At 34.3% G+C, this 18,404-nt stretch overlaps 1 protein-coding gene across 1 annotated transcript; it reads right to left on the bottom strand.

Annotated features, from left to right (window-relative positions):
* Positions 1–9,459: 9,459 nt before the first annotated feature.
* Positions 9,460–13,665, bottom strand: LOC131150364 (UDP-glycosyltransferase 74F2-like). The gene is made up of 2 exons (XM_058101052.1): positions 12,971–13,665; positions 9,460–10,368 (listed from the first exon to the last, which is right to left on the bottom strand). Exons 1-2 carry the CDS (start codon positions 13,613–13,615, stop codon positions 9,643–9,645), a joined length of 1,371 nt encoding a protein of 456 aa, XP_057957035.1. The 5' UTR covers positions 13,616–13,665; the 3' UTR covers positions 9,460–9,642.
* Between the last annotated feature and the right edge of the window lie 4,739 nt (positions 13,666–18,404).

Here is an 18,404-nt window from a genome sequence, read left to right as displayed (position 1 = left end):
CCTACTAGGGCTGGCTCACTTAAAACCATTCACTTACATATGCATATTTTTATTCGTGGATTTCTTTTCTCCATACATTTCATATTGACGACTATTATAGTCATAGAGAATGATAATGAAAATCTAGTTTGATTTGCACTGAGAATTGACAGCTAATATACAAAAGGAAAGGAAGAAAAACGGCAGTGGGCGTCCACATACAATGACAACTGCAATCAACAAGTGCTGCGTAATCAATGAATTAACCTTTTCAAAGTGCTGGATCCATAAGTATGATGCAGATTGCTGAGTCATGGATAGACAAATGAATGCACAGTTTGTGACATCTCATCTCTACCCCAGATATTATCTGCAGCGCTATACTAGTATTTCATGCTAGATGCACATATTTTAAAACTCAAATCATCCAAAGCGTTGATATCTGCAAATGCAATAATATGCTGGGCAGCCTGAATTTGAAATAAGGCACCCAAGAACCCTAGTAACAAACCATTAGTCTCTCTCTCTCTCTCTCTCTCACATACTGTAATGTCCTGATTTTTATATAATTTTTTTAAAATAATAATAAATAAATATTCACTCATCATCAACAACATTCATAAATCGGTCACGTCAACAATCTTATTACTATTCATATGACCCAACTCACACTGAGTATCGGATAAAAAGTCATTTTATTTATCCAACCTAACAGCAAAAGATAATACATACTTAACAACTAGAATACAATATCTAAAGTATCAACATACATATATATATATATATATATATATATATATATATATATATATATATATATATATTACCATCACATATCCAAAAATAACTCAACTCTTAGAAAATTACATCTCCCTAATCCAAAAACTCACCCTGTGTGTTAAGGTCTCAGCTCCCTATGGTCTCGAAGCTCTATTACCTGACTTATCTCTGTTCCCTAAAAAATTTAGATAATTTGGGTGAGACACATTTCAGTAAGAAGGAATAAATTATTTATAGTATGTGGTCATATGAGTTCAGTTATAACACATTTTACTTTTCAAATCAACATTTCATCTGAGAAAAATACATTGATAAATATATTCTCATAATCATATAGATATACAATACAAGTTTTTATAAGTTTTAAAATCATTTCTCAAATTCAACCATTCCAACACATATTTACCTGCGAAGTTCCTGAGAATAGGGAAGATTACCCGATCATACAGGTAGCTTCTCTCTACTCTAACACGTTATGCAATCAGGTATGGTCACATCTGATACCTATCAGGACACTTACCTTACTCAATAAGCCCTCGGGCGGAGAGTCTCACTTCGCCTCAATTATTTATATTATTAACTCACACGATTTCATTTATCAATTTTGTCATTCTCTATTTCTCAATTTACATTATTTCTTTCATTTCTCATTTTAACCAATTTTATCATTCTTTCACTTTCCATTTTTATTTCACTATCCAGCTCATGAGTATCCTTGATACCTAGTACCAACATCGCATCTGTAACTCATGACTACCCTGAGGATCTTTCTTTATACGTTATGTTTTCCCCCATGGTCAAGGTTGTGCGGCCCGAAGGCTGGATCTAACCGCGGTTGGCCGACCCAGTTAGATCAAAATATCATATCATATATCTTGCGTCTGTAGTACGACTGGCCGGCTTATAGCCCTAATCCGGACTCAAGGGGCACAACAACTATGCTAAGTGAAAATTCTATCAATCATGGACTCATTTGTACTATTTGATTATTATAGTTGTTTTTGAGTCTTGAGAAAGTCATGTAAACCATGAACATCACATTATATATTTTCATAGAACTATATTCTGATATAGATTGTTTGTAGATCGCATAAACACATTACATTATTTCATACTGATTATACGAAGGTCTTGTACATTCATAAAATTCATTACTAGTTGGATTATTGTGAATTGTTTAGTGTAAACAACCAGGTTTGGAGCATAACTCTATGGAAAATGTAGTAACTGGGAAAAATAAAATTTTAAAAAAATAATAATAATAATAAAATAATAAAATAAAATTAATTAATTAAATTAACAAGTAAAATGAATAGTATGATAAGGAAAATATATATATATATATAAATATTTAATCATGTATATATATATATATATATATATATGTGTGTGTGTGTGTGTGTGTGCATATATATATATATATATATATATATATATATATATATATATATATATATATAAGTAAGTTATTATGATATGCATTTAATATATAGGTTAAAGGTATATATATATAGAAAGTGTGAAAGCTTCTACAAGAAGCTTTACTTTAATTAATGATTATTATATATAAAATATAACTCAAGCTTCTTCAAGAAGCTTGTTTAGATTTTTTGGAAGTGTTCTCTCTCTCTCTCTCTCCTACGACTCTCTCTCTCTCTCTTTGATTTCGGGTTAGTTTTACGCCGGATAGACAAACCAAAGCCACCACGACGCTCCTGGCGAAGTTTTCTACAAGTCTGCCGAAGCGAATCGTCAGGGAAACGAAGTTGGATTTCATCCCAAATCCAAGGTAAGGCTTTATAATCAATATTTAGATTTTTGACAGTTGAAGAAAGTGATATATGCATAAAAATACTAAACTTTAATACTGGAAATTTTCAGTTCCAGTGGTGTTGATTGGGAACGTTGGGAATCATCCCTAAGTTGAGGTAAGATTTTTTAAGTCGAATTTGACTTAATGGTAGTTATAGAAAATGTTGTACGTACGAAAATACTAAACTTTAATTCTGCGAGTTTTCATTTTCAGGGTATTGAGTTGAGAACCTTGTGGGTACGGGGAAGATTTTCTTAGGGGCTTTTCAGGAATCAGGTAAGGGGATAAACTAAGTTAGTTTTGTTTTGAGAAAATGCATATATATATATGTAGCATCTGGTTTCAAGAAAAATAAATATATTTATATATATGATTTATATTTGGAAAATACTGTTTAAATGATGATATGTTGAATACGTGGAAAATTTGTTTAGTGTGGCATGAGTATAAAAATGTTGTGAAATACCGTTTTCTGGGAATGGGGACGATATGGATTTCTATGATGGAAAACCGGCGTATGGGCCGAGATATTTATATATATATATATATATATATATATATGTGATTTGCCGGCGTACGGGTCGTGCTATGTGGATATGTTTGCCAGTGTACAGGCCATGCTATGTGGATGAGATTTGCCATCGTACGGGCTGTGCTACGTGATTTGCTGGCGTACGGGCCGAGCTATGTGATTTGCCAGCGTACAGTCTGTGTTATGTGATTTGCCGGCGTACGGGCCGATGATTTTCATGAAATATGTATATGTGAAAAATGATATGATTGATTTGATAATTATTGATATGAGATATCCATGTATCACGATTTTAGTATATGTATATGATATCAGAACTTGGTTGGCTTGGTCTAGGCTAGCACTTACATGGTACCGTTGTTATGTGTCCATGGTCCTCGTGATCATGATATCTGTGTTAACGCCGCTGTACGGAGTGGTGTGAGATTGGATGGTCGATGTGGGTATTTTCAAGAAGTGTACTGTTATCGCCTCTGGTGTACGAACCAGTCTAGGTAAACCCATCGGACCTACAGACTACTGTTTGACTTGACAGTGGTCGGCCAACCATTGTCAGGTCCCGCCTTCGGGCCACACAACCCAGTCATGTGGGGATAATACATGACAACAGTTAGCTAACCTACTAGGATTGTTTTTATGTTATTATTATTATGATATGAGATGAGAAATGTTTATGAAAATGCATTATGTTCTGCCATATTTTGATATGCATATGTTTTCCCAGATTTGATAAACAGTATTGAATATGTTATGTATGGTATATGTAGAATACAGAATACTCATGTTGCCACACACTGGTATTAGTTTATTTCCCTTACTGAGAGGTGTCTCACCCCTAAATCTTATACATTTTTCAGGAGCCCCTGATAGGAGAGCGGGAAAAGCCCCGCTGATCTAAATCAGTTGTTTGCCCTCTTTGGAAGGGTAAGTTTTTGGTAGGGACAGTTAGGTTTTGTGGGAATTGTCCCTAGATTTCATTTTGAGATGTATATACTGTGAGATAGTAATTGTAGTGACTCTGGTATGTGTTATCCACATTATGATGAGATGTATATGATTTTATACTTTTTACTGCGTAGGCTTCTGCTGTATGTTTTGTTATATTCCTGGTGCCCACGGGCCCAAGTGGATTGTGACCTGCTGAGTTGGAATGTATGATGTGATGATAATTTATTTATAAAATATATATATATGTGAAAAAGGAGCAGGTCGTTACAGAAAATGTCCTATTTACATAGGAAATACTACTAAAATTTTTCTAAACTAATAAAATTTAACTATTTAAAATTATATCATTTTTTTAACGAGGTCCGATTGTTTTGCTATTAAGATCATTGATACTTAATAATACATATGCATAAATGTTCAAAAATCATATACTAATTTTTTTTATATAATTCTTGATTTGCAGGGTTTGCGGCTGGCACAACATTAGCACGATGTCATGCACAACAGTTAGATGTAGCTTTTGATTTTTTTATTTTTTTATTTTTTTATTTTTCTTGTTATCTGAACATATGGAATTTCTGTATTTCGATTTGAATTTGTATAATGTATTTGTATTTGAATTTTAATTTGAATTTGTTTTGTTTGCTAAATAGAGTGAATTTCTGTATTTTAATTGAATTTGTATAATATATTTGTATATTAATTTGAATTAGAATTTTGAAAAATTTATGAATTTTTTAGTAATTATGGTTTAATGTTATGTATGCGAAAATATAATTACAGGTTTTTACAAGAATTAATGATTAAAAAATTATTTATTCTAAATTATTAGTGACGGTTTTAAAACCGTCACTAATAATTATTGTTTGTATTAGTGAAGGTTTCAAGACCGTCACTAATAATACAGTATTAGTAACGAATTTTACAAGCGTCACTGTAACGACCTGCTTAATTAATTGATTTTTTTTTCCATAATAGCAATTAACATACTCTGATACCATCGTGTTAACCTAAGCAGCGAGAAGCAAAATCATATAAACATAACCTAAACCATTACATTCAATACCAGAGTTCTGAAATGTTTTGCAATATATACAACATAACTGTATCCCCAAAAATGTCCTTAACTAGCTAGGGTAATACAAAAATGCTCCCAAAAATGATACTCACTCTCTATCAAGGCACTACTGAAACCCTTCTATTTGCGAGCCTGGTCTGCTCGCCTACCTTGATCACCTGAAAAATATATCAACACTAGGATGAGCCAACGCTCAGTAAGGAGAAGTATGTTATTACTAGTGTGTGGCAAATGAACTACTATATATATCATGAAATCTGTTTCCATATAAACAAGAATAACTGAATACAAGAGTACAGTACCATAATAAAATACATCCCCCATTTTCCCTGTTGCTTAACATATCAGTATTATGGTTATAATTCAAAATACTTCTAGTATACATAAATAGGATCCCTGTTTCTGTAAATCAATACGTAAGTAATAATAACTGAAATTGTTCCCTGTGGCTATCTGTGTCATGACATACCCCTCATGACGAGGTTGTGCGGCCCGTATCCTGGATTTACTCTGGCTGGCCAACTAGGAATAAATCACTAAACTTCGTTAGTCGACCTGCCCACCTCAACCCATATCTGGATGGGGAACCTAACCTCTTCAAGGGCTTAGGTGGTCGACCGTACCACGTATTATCTGAATAGGTGGTTGCACTCAGTAACATAGTATCTGTAGCAACGGTACCGTGCTCTATAGCTGCAAGTCCAACAGGGTCTGATATCGTATAATATATTTCTATATACATGTCTATTTGATTTACCATGATTCTGAAGTACTGAAATAACCATGATACTGCATAACCTACTGAAATCTGAATAATCATAACATGGAACTGCATATTCGTAATACTAGAATTCATGTTATCATGGTACTGAAATATCGTAAAATCATGGTGCTGAAATCCATAAAATCATGATACTGAAGTTTGTATTACCATAATACTGAAATTCATAAAATCAAGAAACTAAATTCATAAACATATCCCCTTACCATATACATAATTACAAGCCACACCATACTAAAATACATAATTTTCATAAAGAAATAAACTGCATAATATTCAGAAATATCCTAACATAGCATACTTCCCTTACCTTATCTCTGAAAAGCCCCTACTGTACTCTAGTTTGATACCCACAGGGCCTCCTACAAAACACCCTGAAATCAACATATGCCAGAACTAAATATCAGTATTTTTTCCGTCTATAACATTTCCTTTAACTGCCAGGAAGTCAAAAACTACTAAAAGACCTTACCTTGAATTTGGGATGATTTCCAACTCCGATTTCCCGACGATCCGCTCCGGTAGATGTGTAGAGAACTCTGCCAGGAGCGTCGTGGTAGCTTAGGATCGTCAATCCGGCGACTGGTGAGGCCGAAAATGAAGAGAGAAGGGAGAGAGAGTCGTAGGAGAGAGAGAGCGGCGAGAGAAATGAAAAATATCCCAGTTTCCCGCCTTTATACTGCCAGATTCGTCGACGAGTCACATCACTTCGTTGACGAATCTTTAGTAATTTCGTCGTCGAAGCCCTATATTCGTCGACGAAATTCAGACCACCTTAGACCCTCTCTCGGTATTTTCTCGTCGACGAAACCCTATGTTCGTCGACGAAATTCTGAATACCTTCGTCGACAAAACCTTGTATTCGTCAACAAAGCTTGGCAAATTTCTGAAATTTTGATTATTTAATATTATCTCCAAAATGCAATGTCTACGGCCTCCTTCTGTTTCTGTTTCTATTTTCTCTCCCTCTTATTATTATTAACATGCTATTATTCGGGTCACTACAGTCACTGATAGTAGAGTATTAGCGAAGGTTTTAAATTTGTCACTAATAGTATGTTATTAGTAACTGTTTTAAAATTCGTCACTAATACTGTACTATTAGTGACAGTTTTAAAACTTTCACTAATGTTGTATTATTAGTGACAATTTTAAAATTCGTCACCAAAACTCTACTATTAGTGATGATTTTGCACCAAGCCAAATGTAGAATCTATAGTGATGGTATCAGGATTTTAGTGACAGTCATAATCCATCACAAATACTCTATTATTAGTGACGCTTTTAAAATTCGTGACTAATAGTTATTAGTAACAGTAAATATAGCAACTAATTCAAAACTGTCACTAATACTTATAAAATCGTCACGGTTTTGTGATATTAGTGATGATTTTGTGATTATTAGTAACAATTTTGATCTTTTACTAATAACCTTATTTTTTGTAGTGAGTGGTGCTTCTATTCACCAAATTGACTTCAAAATAAGTCAATTCAAGATACAAAATACAAATTTCTGCTTCAAACTAATCAAAATTTTTCAAAATTTCAACTCAAATTTTAAATTACAAGAAGTTAGGGTTTTCAACAATGTTTAATGTGGAAGAACATACCTCATTTTTCGTTCCTTATATAATGTTCCCCAAACATTCGCTTGCACTTCGTAGGTAGAACGTGCAGATATATTGTACAATCTGAACCACAACGGTCACCTGCAACACCTTTATTGACTTTCCTCGCCTCCCTCTCGGCTCTCCACTCTCAATTGTCCGCTTTCCTCTTCGAACGCACAGATAGACAGGAAGGAAAAAGATGGAATTTAACCCGACAAAAAATGTTGATCCATCCAACTTTTTTTTTTTAACTAAAAACGCTACTTAGTGCAGCATCTTTTAATGACCACATGTCACTCATGTGCTCTGGCCTAGATTTAAAAACATTGGATGGTGATGAACCAACATTTTTTTAGACGTATCAAACTGGAAAATGAAATTTCATTCGAACTATTTTTAAATATTTTTATTAAAAATAATATTAAAATTGAAAAAAAAAAAAAAAAAAAACCTCCAAACTTATACAAGCATGGGTCTCTATGGGCTTCATGCACATTCCCTTCTTATCTCCATTTTCTTCAAAAGAATGAAAAGGAAATAATAACAATAAATTAACATTAAAGAAGTAAAAAAATGGACTAATTAGGGTGACGGCTGGATGTTTGCTTTATTTTCTATTAAAATCATAGACATGTTGGAAAATAAGGCATGTAAATTATAATGTAATTGAATTTAAAAATTTTATATCAATATACAAACAAATTAAAGGGTAGACGTCGATTTGCAAACGTGAGTACATGCATGCATGTGCACTGCAATAATATAATTATTTAATTTTGCAAGAATATTTTTATCGTAAGACCGTATCTAACTACAATTATTGAAGAATATATAATGTTTGTCTTCATTGAACCTAGTCATAGTACATCCAAAATTTACATTATTAGAAATGAGTTGGAGCAAACAAACAAATAAATATATTTATGACCCTTTGTTCAGCGTTCTTATATAATAATAATCAATGACACAATCTTCAAACCAACTGCCCGGCGGTCCAATGCAAATGTCGTCATGCATTACATCAATTAGTGTTATATATTTACCCTAAATGACATAAAAAAGATAGAGTGAAAACAATATTTTGTTTAATACTCATTTGGACTATAAGGTATTATAAAAATAGAATATTTATTATGCCAATAAATTTATAATTTTGGAATTTTTAATTTGGTAGTTATTTTAAGATTATTAAATATATAAAAAGGTAAACATATTGACCTTCCCAGAAATTTGTTAAAAAGATAAAAATATTTTGTGAAATTTTAAATATCCGATTAACCTTTCTTAAGATTTCAAAAATATCACAAGTCTTTTCTAAGATTTTTCAAAAGAAACACAAATCTTCCCTTAAAAAATCTTCTTCTGTTTTTTTTTTTTTTTTTTTTGCAAAAGAAAGGGGAAAGTTTGTATCTTTTTGACATGTCTCGACCTTAACAAAGGTCCATGAAAATTTTAAAATTTCAAGGGAGATTTATGGGATTTTCAAAACCTCGAGAGAGGTTCCTATCCCTTTGTCAAATCTCACACAAAGTAATGTATTTTGCTCTATGTAAAAATATGACATATATGTTAAAACGAGAAGGAAATGGATAAGTCAAAAAGGTGGTGTGTGTGTGTGTGTGTGTGTGTGTGTGTGTGTGTGTGTGTGTGAGAGAGAGAGAGAGAGAGAGAGAGAGAGAGAGAGAGAGAGAGAGAGAGAGAGAGAGAAAGAGAGAGTGTGTGTGTGTGTGTGTCTATAAAGCTAATATTTAGGAGTAAAGGTTTGATGGAAAAAAATTTAATATATGTTTATATTACAATTTGTTCAAATTGATATAAATTCAAATTTCAATTTCAATATCTATACTTTCAGTAAATACTATTGAAAAATTTATTTTCATAAAAATAGTGAACAAAGAAAAGTCACTCTAAAATTAAATAGAAAAATAGTCAAATGTCTTAGTGCAACCAAATCAATTAATAAGACAAGTATGCATGTATGTGTATATATACACACACACATATACGTGTATGCTAGCTTTGAGCATATTACATTCACCATTTCCCAAATACCAAATAGAGATAACATTCAAAATACAAATCAACTCTTCAACATTTCAATATTAGTTGCTATCTAGTTTTCTAGGAACCCAATATTTTGTGTACAAAATCATCAATGTTCTTATCAGAACTCCCACCTTCACTAACAGCTTCCTTAGTCAAATCCCTCCATTTCTCAGCATTCCTCTTCATCTCCTTCCCTCTCTCCCCTTCCATCACCTCTCTTACACACCTCTCTACCTCCTCTCTCCCAATAATGCCACTCTCCTCATCAACCTTAACCTGAACTCCCACCTTCCAAACATCTGCAATGAACTTCGCGTTTGTCGGTTGATCCGTCCACTGCGGCATCCCCACCATTGGCACGCCGAGGCTCAAGGCCTCCATGGTTGAGTTCCAACCACAATGTGTAAAGAAGCACCCCACAGCGGGGTTCGAGAGTACCCTCAGTTGGGGACACCAATTCACCACAAGGCCCTTTTCTGAAGTCTCTTCGATGAAGTTTTCAGGGAGCTTGTCCTCCTCAGACTTTCTAACTATCCACAAGAAGTAGGAATTGCTTCTCTTCAAGCCCCATGCTATTTCATCCATTTGTTCTTTTTGGAGACTAACCATGCTACCAAATGCTACATATACAACAGAGTTCTTTGACTTGGTGTCAAGCCAATGGGTGCACGAATCGGAGTCTAAGTTGTAGAGGTTGAAATCATAGTCACTATCATTTTGAACTCTATTGTCCAAGTAGAAAGATGGGACTGTCGGTCCAATCGTCATCAGTGGACTAACCTTTGACATTGAATCCACCACCTATTAATATTAAGAGAATTAATCACAATATGATCAATCATGAAGTAACTATAATTGTGAAAAAAAAAAATCCTTGCTAAACATTCGTCTGAACATTATTGAATTGAAGCTTTGATTGAATGAATGAGTGAATTAATTAACTGAAGCAATCAATTCATGAATGGTTTTTTTATTTGGAAAAAGGAAGGTGAAGAAATAGATATGAAATACATTTAAAAAATAGTTATTTTTTAATTTTAAAAAATAGAGCATTGAATGGATTTATAAAAAATTTTAGAAGAATGAATGACTACTTTATAAATTATTGTATATGTACATTCTTATTACATTTTGATCTTGTTTATCGCATTCCTAAGAATAAGCATTACATGATCCGTAATCTAATTTTTTTTTTCTTTTCAATATATTAAATGTTATGATCAAGTGAAGTTTAGGTAAGCATAACTCCTTATCCAACTCGTAGAATGAGTTAACAAGAACATAATTAGCTTTTTTAGGTTAGAGCACTGGTTAAACAACAATTTAAAGTGCGTTGGATACGAATTTGGAGCATAAACTAGCGAAGCCATGTCCATAGCGTCGAGTTCTGGCAACCCAAGGAGGTGCACAAGTGAGGAAGAAACCAGGAGGCTCAACGCCCCAGTGTAGGCCAAGTATTATATGTAGTCAACGCAAATTGCATTGCCACATCTAAAGCCCAAGGCTAGAAAGCATCGTATATGATGCAACTCAAGGGGTGGCAACCCAAGTTACGATTTTGTTTGTCGATAAGTAGGGCTAGGGTTTTGGCACCCTCGAACTAGGGCACGCAGGTATCAACGCTAGCTCTCGGCAAAGTCGAAGCCACCATCATCATAACCGTCAGAGATGGCACTGAATACGAGGGTGGGGGAGTAGGGATAGTGCCTAGCTTTGGAGATGAAGAGGGTGGTGACTAAAATGGGGGGTGAGGACTTTAGAGGCCGCCAAACGCTTGGAGAATTGGAGAATAGGGTTTATGTAACCCTGGGCTGGGCAAAGAAGCATCAAGACATGAACTTTGTTGGCTTCTCTTTCACTTCTTGCTCCTTCCATATGCTTCTCCCTCTCAAACTCTCATAGCTCTCATACTATTATATAGGAAAAATTAATTATGTGGTCCTATATATGGGATGTTGATGTTGGAGTACTCCAAATCTTCCTAAAAATGAAAAAAAAAAAAAAAGATTTAAAGTTTAATTAGTTGAAATATATATAGTTGAGCAATTTAATTGAATATTTTTTATTGAACACAATTCTATGAGAAATCAAACTCTACATACAAAAGAAATCAAACTCTACATACAAATGCTTTGATTAGCTGCTATCCATGACACAATCTTGTTGTTAAACTTTTATTATATTATTTTCAAGGAATAAATTAAATAGAAATTGTTTTTAGATCTATAGGATGAATATAATTTAGTAAAAATCATTAAAAAAAATTCTCATTTTTTTTACTTTCGATCATGTAAGATATGATTGTACTAAGAGTAGTAAAATGTTTCTTTAGCATAATAATTAGATAAATAATTATAATTCATTTTTATTTTTTATTATATGCAATATCCTTTTATTTGCATCCTTTTTCCTTTTATTATTCTAAAATTATTTTTCTATCCTAGGACAAAAAATGAATATGTGCTTAATTAAGCTTTTATTTTGTTTCAAGTTTGAGGTATTAACTGCCATCCAATTTCAATTTTTTTATTTTTTGACTATTTTTTAGTTTTCATAAATATTGACAGTAAAATCTAATGGTTTCTTAATTATTAAATTTATATTAGGTAATGACCATTAAATTTATGTTAGAAAATTATAACAGGTTAATTACAATTAGTTATAAATAAATAAAAAAAGTTATGTTGATATCATAAAATAAATAATAATGTGAACATTTTTATGACTGCATAATAAGGAATAATTATTCTCAAAATTCATGTCTAATGAAATAACAAGAAACATAGGAGGAATAACGATCTAGGTACTGCCTCCATTCTCAAAATTTCATTATATTTTATCTTTTGTTAAGGAATAGTCACTACAAAAATCAAATAAGACATATAATATTAGTTAACCAAGGATGGTACGTGTCTCAAGAAAACATTTCGGCAAGACTCAGCAAGACACGCTCAATATGCATGTGAGCCTTGCACCTCTTGTTGACTGCGTAGACACCATACCTACGGTGGACTCCACATCAAGTTATGTCTTGTCGGACCCCACCTTAAAAAACGGAAAGCCTAATAATACCCAAAAAGGAAAAGGAGAGAAAAAGATAATAAAAAATTATTAATGGTAATAATAATTCATTTACTTGTCTAAAATACTTATAATTTCTAAAGTATTATGTCTCATTTTTTCTTTATTGTGGGTCTCACACAAAGATACACTTGTTGCGTGGATCCCACACTTAAACGTAGGCCCCACACCTAACACCGTCCTGCCTTACGGAACATAAGCCTAATAATTTGGGGAAAAAATAATAATAATAATAATAATAATTTATCTAGGTTCAAGTTCAACTTCTTTGATAATGTATGTGGACAATTTGTCAACATAGATAAAGGGTGCATTGACTGACCTCCTTCTCCAACTCGTAGAAAGAGTTGACCAACAGCCAATCAGCCTCGTCGGAGTTACAGAACTGGTTCAGCAGCATTTCAGAGAACATCGGGTACGACTCCGGCACCGTCACCAGCGACGGCAAGTCCCCGTGGGCCATCTCCGGCATCCCCGGCAGCGACACAGACGAGGGAACCGGCGAGCGGATCGCACCGCGATAGGCCCAGTAATACACCCAATCGACGGCGCAAGACTGAGTGAAGAAGGCGGCCGCCGGCAGCCCAAACTCCCTGGCGACGTCCAAAACCCAGGGCAAGAACGAGTCGTATATGATGCACCGGAACGGGGGGCGGCCGGAAGTGGCGATCTGGTTAGCCCGGATGAGGTCGGCGAGGGTGCGAGAGCCCTCCGCGCGGAAGCCGGAGAGGTAGGCGGCGGCGTCGGGGGCGTGGGCGAAGCCGGTGTCGTCGGCGCCGTCGGAGAAGGTGGCGAAGCGGACAGAGGAGGGGGGAGAGGGGTTGGATTTGGTGAGGAAGAGGGTGAGGGCGAAGGTGGGGGAGAGGCCTTTGGAGGCCAAGCGCTTGGAAAATTGGAGGAGAGGAGTCATGTGGCCTTGGACTGGGAATGCAACCACAAGCACACCATCTCTTTCCCTCACCTCCATGGATCACTACTCACCTTCTCTAAATTTTCTTTCTTCCTTAATCACAATTGCTGCCTCTTTATATTTATATACACCCAGACGCACACAACACACGCACACACACGCAACGCACACACACACACAACACTCGCGCGCGCGCACACACGCGCGCGCGCGAGAAATGAAAATCAAAAGTCTAAAAACAAAAAACTAAAAATCATTACTTATAAAACTAATACAAATTAAAATTTTAATTAAAAATGCTCATTTTCATCTTTAAATCAAATAATATTAATAAAATATAATTAAAAATAAAATTACAAATAATACACATTTAAAATTACTATAATACAAATAAATTTTATTATACTTATTTTACTTGATTATTCTACTTTCAAATTTACCATACAATAAAAATTTTATTGGACATGACAATTAAAAAATAGTAAAATTATTTGTCATTGACTTTATTATTTTTAAAAATTTATGTATATTTTTCTTTTAATTATATTTAAATTCATATGATCATTTAATTTTTATTTTAATTTAAAAGTACATAAAATGAATAATTTAATCTAAAAAAACTATTTCAGGTTATTAAAATTTCTAACAAAGGTTGTCAAAACAACTAAAAATCATATAATCTTGTTTTCAGTTTTTTTTCCAATTAGCTAAAAATTAGCAACAAAAATAGAAAACAGACAATATAAACAAATGTATTTTATAATATATGTCTTTACTATGGAAAAACAGAAACTGAAAACTGAAAATAGCAACAACACCAAACAAGAACTTAGGTTTTGGTTTTTTGTGTTTGTCAAATTTAATATATTAATTAGACCTCATTTTTAGGACTTGTATGAATCTCTACCTACAATTCCCTTCACGTTACTACTATCATGACATCCTATCATCCAAGTGTAGAACGTTTGACAATTTAATTAACAAAGGTGTTTTTTGTGGAGTGCAAAATGGATTGAGTCACATGATTCAAATCAGATTGTTGTATCTTGGGGGAGATACATCAAAGTAAAGTTCTACTGCACTAGTTCATAGGCTGAGCCGAAAAAATTGCAGAGGACTTGAATCTCCTTAAAGAGTTTGAGATATTTGTATTGAAGTTAGGTTGTGAATTGTGTTTGTGTTTGATTTTTATTTAAGTTTTTATATATTTTTACTATATTTCCTAACAATTTTAAGGAGATTCAAAGAAAAATATGGAAACTATAGTTGAAAAGCCTAATGAAGATGTTGGAGATAGATCTCAACAAGCCCTTTCGATTTAAAGGAGCCCGCTTCAAGAGATGGAAAGGTAAGGTCCTTTTCTACCTCATTCTCCTCAAGGTTGCCTATGTTCTTACCGAGAAGCATCCTAACAAAATCAATACTGACTACATGAATTAAGACGAGCTAGTCGACCACCATGAAAAGTTGGAAGAATACCAAAAGGATGAGTATAAATGTCGGTTTTATATTATAAATTGTCTCACTAATAATTTTATTATTATTATGATACTACTTGTTCCTCCACAAAGAAAATCTGGAAGGTTTTGTAGAATAAGTATGATACTGAGGAAGCAGGAACAAAGAAATATGCAGTTAGTCTATTTTTTCACTATCAAATGGCAGATGGAAAATTATTTGTGGAGCAAGCACAAGATTTTCTGATGATAGTGGCAAAAGTTACATATGAAAACATCAAGATTGAAAACAATCTTGTTGTGGTTAGAATCATTGACAATTTACCTTCATCCCAAAGAGAATTCCAAAAGAGCATGCGCTACAAGTAGAAGAATATATATTTAATTAAGCTTTTATTTTGTTCCAAGTTTGGGGTATTAACTGTCATCCAATTTCAGTTTTTAATTTTTTGACTATTTTTTAGTTTTCATTAATATTGACAGTGAAATCAAATGGTTTCTTAAGTATTAAATTTATATTAGGTAATGATCATTAAAATAACTTTCACATTCCCACATTGGTATTTCTTCATAAAGTAATTCAATAATAAAGTAATTCATAAAGTTACAATTATTTATAAAAAAAATTTATGTTAATATCATAAAATAAATAATAATGTGAAAATTTTTATGAGTGCATAACAAGGAACTTCACCATGCACATGTATATTTTTTTTCTTATTACATGTTGGATGAAATAATAAGGAACATGGGAGATATAGTTAGCTACTATCTCTATTCTCAAAATTTCATTGTGTTTCATCTTATATTAATATTAGTCAATGTAGGATGGTGTGCGTCTCAAGAAAACATTTCGGCAAGAGTCCGCAAGACATGCTCAGTATGCATGTGAGCCTTGTGCCTCTTGCCATGTGTGTAAACCCCACACCTATTGTAGGCCCCATATCCAACTATGTCTTGTCGGGACGCCACCTTAGGAAAACATACGCCTAATAACACCCAAAAAGGAAAAGGAAGAGCAAAAGATAATAAAAAATTGTTAATTGTAATAATAATTCATCTAGTTGTCATTTTTTATAATATACTTATAATTTTTTCTACTACAAATAGTAATGATATGATGGTCCACCGATTAGATCGCTTTATCTAATGAGAACACTCAGTATTATGTATCATTTGATGGTATGTACATATATGATTTAGTTTTCGTAGCGATTTCAATATACGAGAAGATCTTACTAGAGAAGGAACTAATTTTTTTATCTATTTCGGGCCTTCCGGTAAGCTACGCTTGTTGTGTGAACCCCACACTCAAGTGTAGGCCCCACATGTGATGATCCGAAAAATTTTACTCTAAAATTTCTTTGATACCCCTTATAATAACCTAAATATTTCATACAGCGGAAGACCTTCATAATAATTACCAGAGTACGAAATTATCCCAATACAACAACAATATCATTTCTAACATCACAAATTACATATCCTTAAAAGAATAGTCTGAATACATCAAAAATATAATTTAATTAAATATTTATTTTAAATAAAACATTCTATCCCACCCACGCTTCCGTTGTGCTACCCTGATTACTGTTATGCTCCTCGTGGCATCTGAAAAATATTCGATAATGATGAGGTGAGATGTCATGCCCCGAACCCGAAAAATGGGACCTAGGGGTGAGTTAATAACCTAACATATCCCTATATCATACAAATCCAACAATACATCACAATGAATGAGGGTCCAACCCCGTGAGGTTCCCAAGCACCCTATACACATTCACATACAACAAAGGATACACAGCGGAAAATAGTCTTTCTATACACATTATGTGCCATACCAGAGTTTATATAAAAAAAAAAAAAACCAAGATTCATAATACAACATACAACCCGGGTGCCAATCGACATCCCAAAATGACAACCCAGTACAATCCTAGTACTTACCCAAGTACTTCTCGCAGTACACCGACCACTACGCTCCCAACACCAGGACATTAGTTTCGGTTACTCGAAGGACGTGTAAAATATGTACGTACTGCAGGGGTGAGACACCTCTCAGTAAGGCAGATACAGGTTATATCGGTGTGTGGCACACGAGTTTTATCATGATACACAAAACATACACAATTAAATGCAATTCCAGTATTTTCACAAAACAATTCCAGTACAGTGCATACACGCACACACACATGATCAAGCAGTGTCGTCACACCCTTCGGCTCAAAGCCAGCATGCATTACACGGCGTCCTCGGCACATGACATAGCCCCATGCTACCATGGCATCGTACCGGTACAACTGGTGGATCCACACCCTTCGATGATCAGCCGGTAAGGCTCACGCCCTCAGATATAGAGCTGAACACTCTTGCCAAACATGGCAGGCAATATTTCATGCCCTCAGATATAGAGTTAGACACTCTTTCAGTACCTGGAACAATTCGGAACTCAATTCCTATTGCATTTCAATAAAAAACAACTATGCATGCTCATATAACCAAACAAACCACACCCATTTGGTAATCTAAAATCATGATTTTCCAAACACATGCAGTTTAAACAAGTCAAGGCATGACCATCCCTATAATACAATATATATCACAATATATTTACGTTTTCCAACAAAACTAGGGATGCAGCCCATTGCCCCCTTTTTCTTAAAACTGTAACATGAAAAAGTCATAGTTTTTACCCATTAGATTCCTTTAAATGAGTAACAAAAACACACACAAGATTGTGAATCACAGTTCTACCAAGTCCGATTTAAAAAATAATCAACATAAACTGAATCCCCTTACCTTTCTCCAAATGACAAATCCCGAACTCTACGACCCCTAAATAGCTAACCAAGTTCCCAAAACCTACAAACCACAATACAGAAGATACTCACAACCCCATTACCTACACAACTACCGGATCTGAATTAAAAATCGAGTCATACCTCTATTTCGAGCCAAAACTCGAAAGTGCCCGAAATGAAGATCCAATTTGTAGAACTTGTAGAGAATCCTTCCCTGATCCTTGTAGTGACGTCGAATCAATGATTCTCACAATGTATGGCGAAGCAGAAATCTAGAGAGAGAGAGAGTGCCCTTCGATTTCTAGAGAGAGAGAGAGAGAGGATTTCTTGATTACTTAATTGAGAAGAAATGACTCCTTTGACTCGGCCATTCTCATCGATGAGATGGCGTCTTCGTCGACGAGGCATTGAAGACACTTCATTGACGAGACGGTGACCTCATCGACAAGCTTGAGGTTTTCGAATTCCTGAAACCCCTCGGCTTCTCCGCGTCGACGAGACCCTGCGCTTCGTCGCCGAGCAACACAAGGCGTTCGTCGATGAACTCTAGCTTCGTTGACGAAGCCTGATCAATTTACCATTTTACCC

This window comes from Malania oleifera, chromosome 3, assembly GCF_029873635.1.
Source record: "Malania oleifera isolate guangnan ecotype guangnan chromosome 3, ASM2987363v1, whole genome shotgun sequence".
Classification (NCBI taxonomy): Eukaryota; Viridiplantae; Streptophyta; class Magnoliopsida; order Santalales; family Ximeniaceae; genus Malania; species Malania oleifera.
Note: the sequence above shows the minus strand (reverse complement) of the source record. Positions and strands in the feature narration are given on the sequence as shown.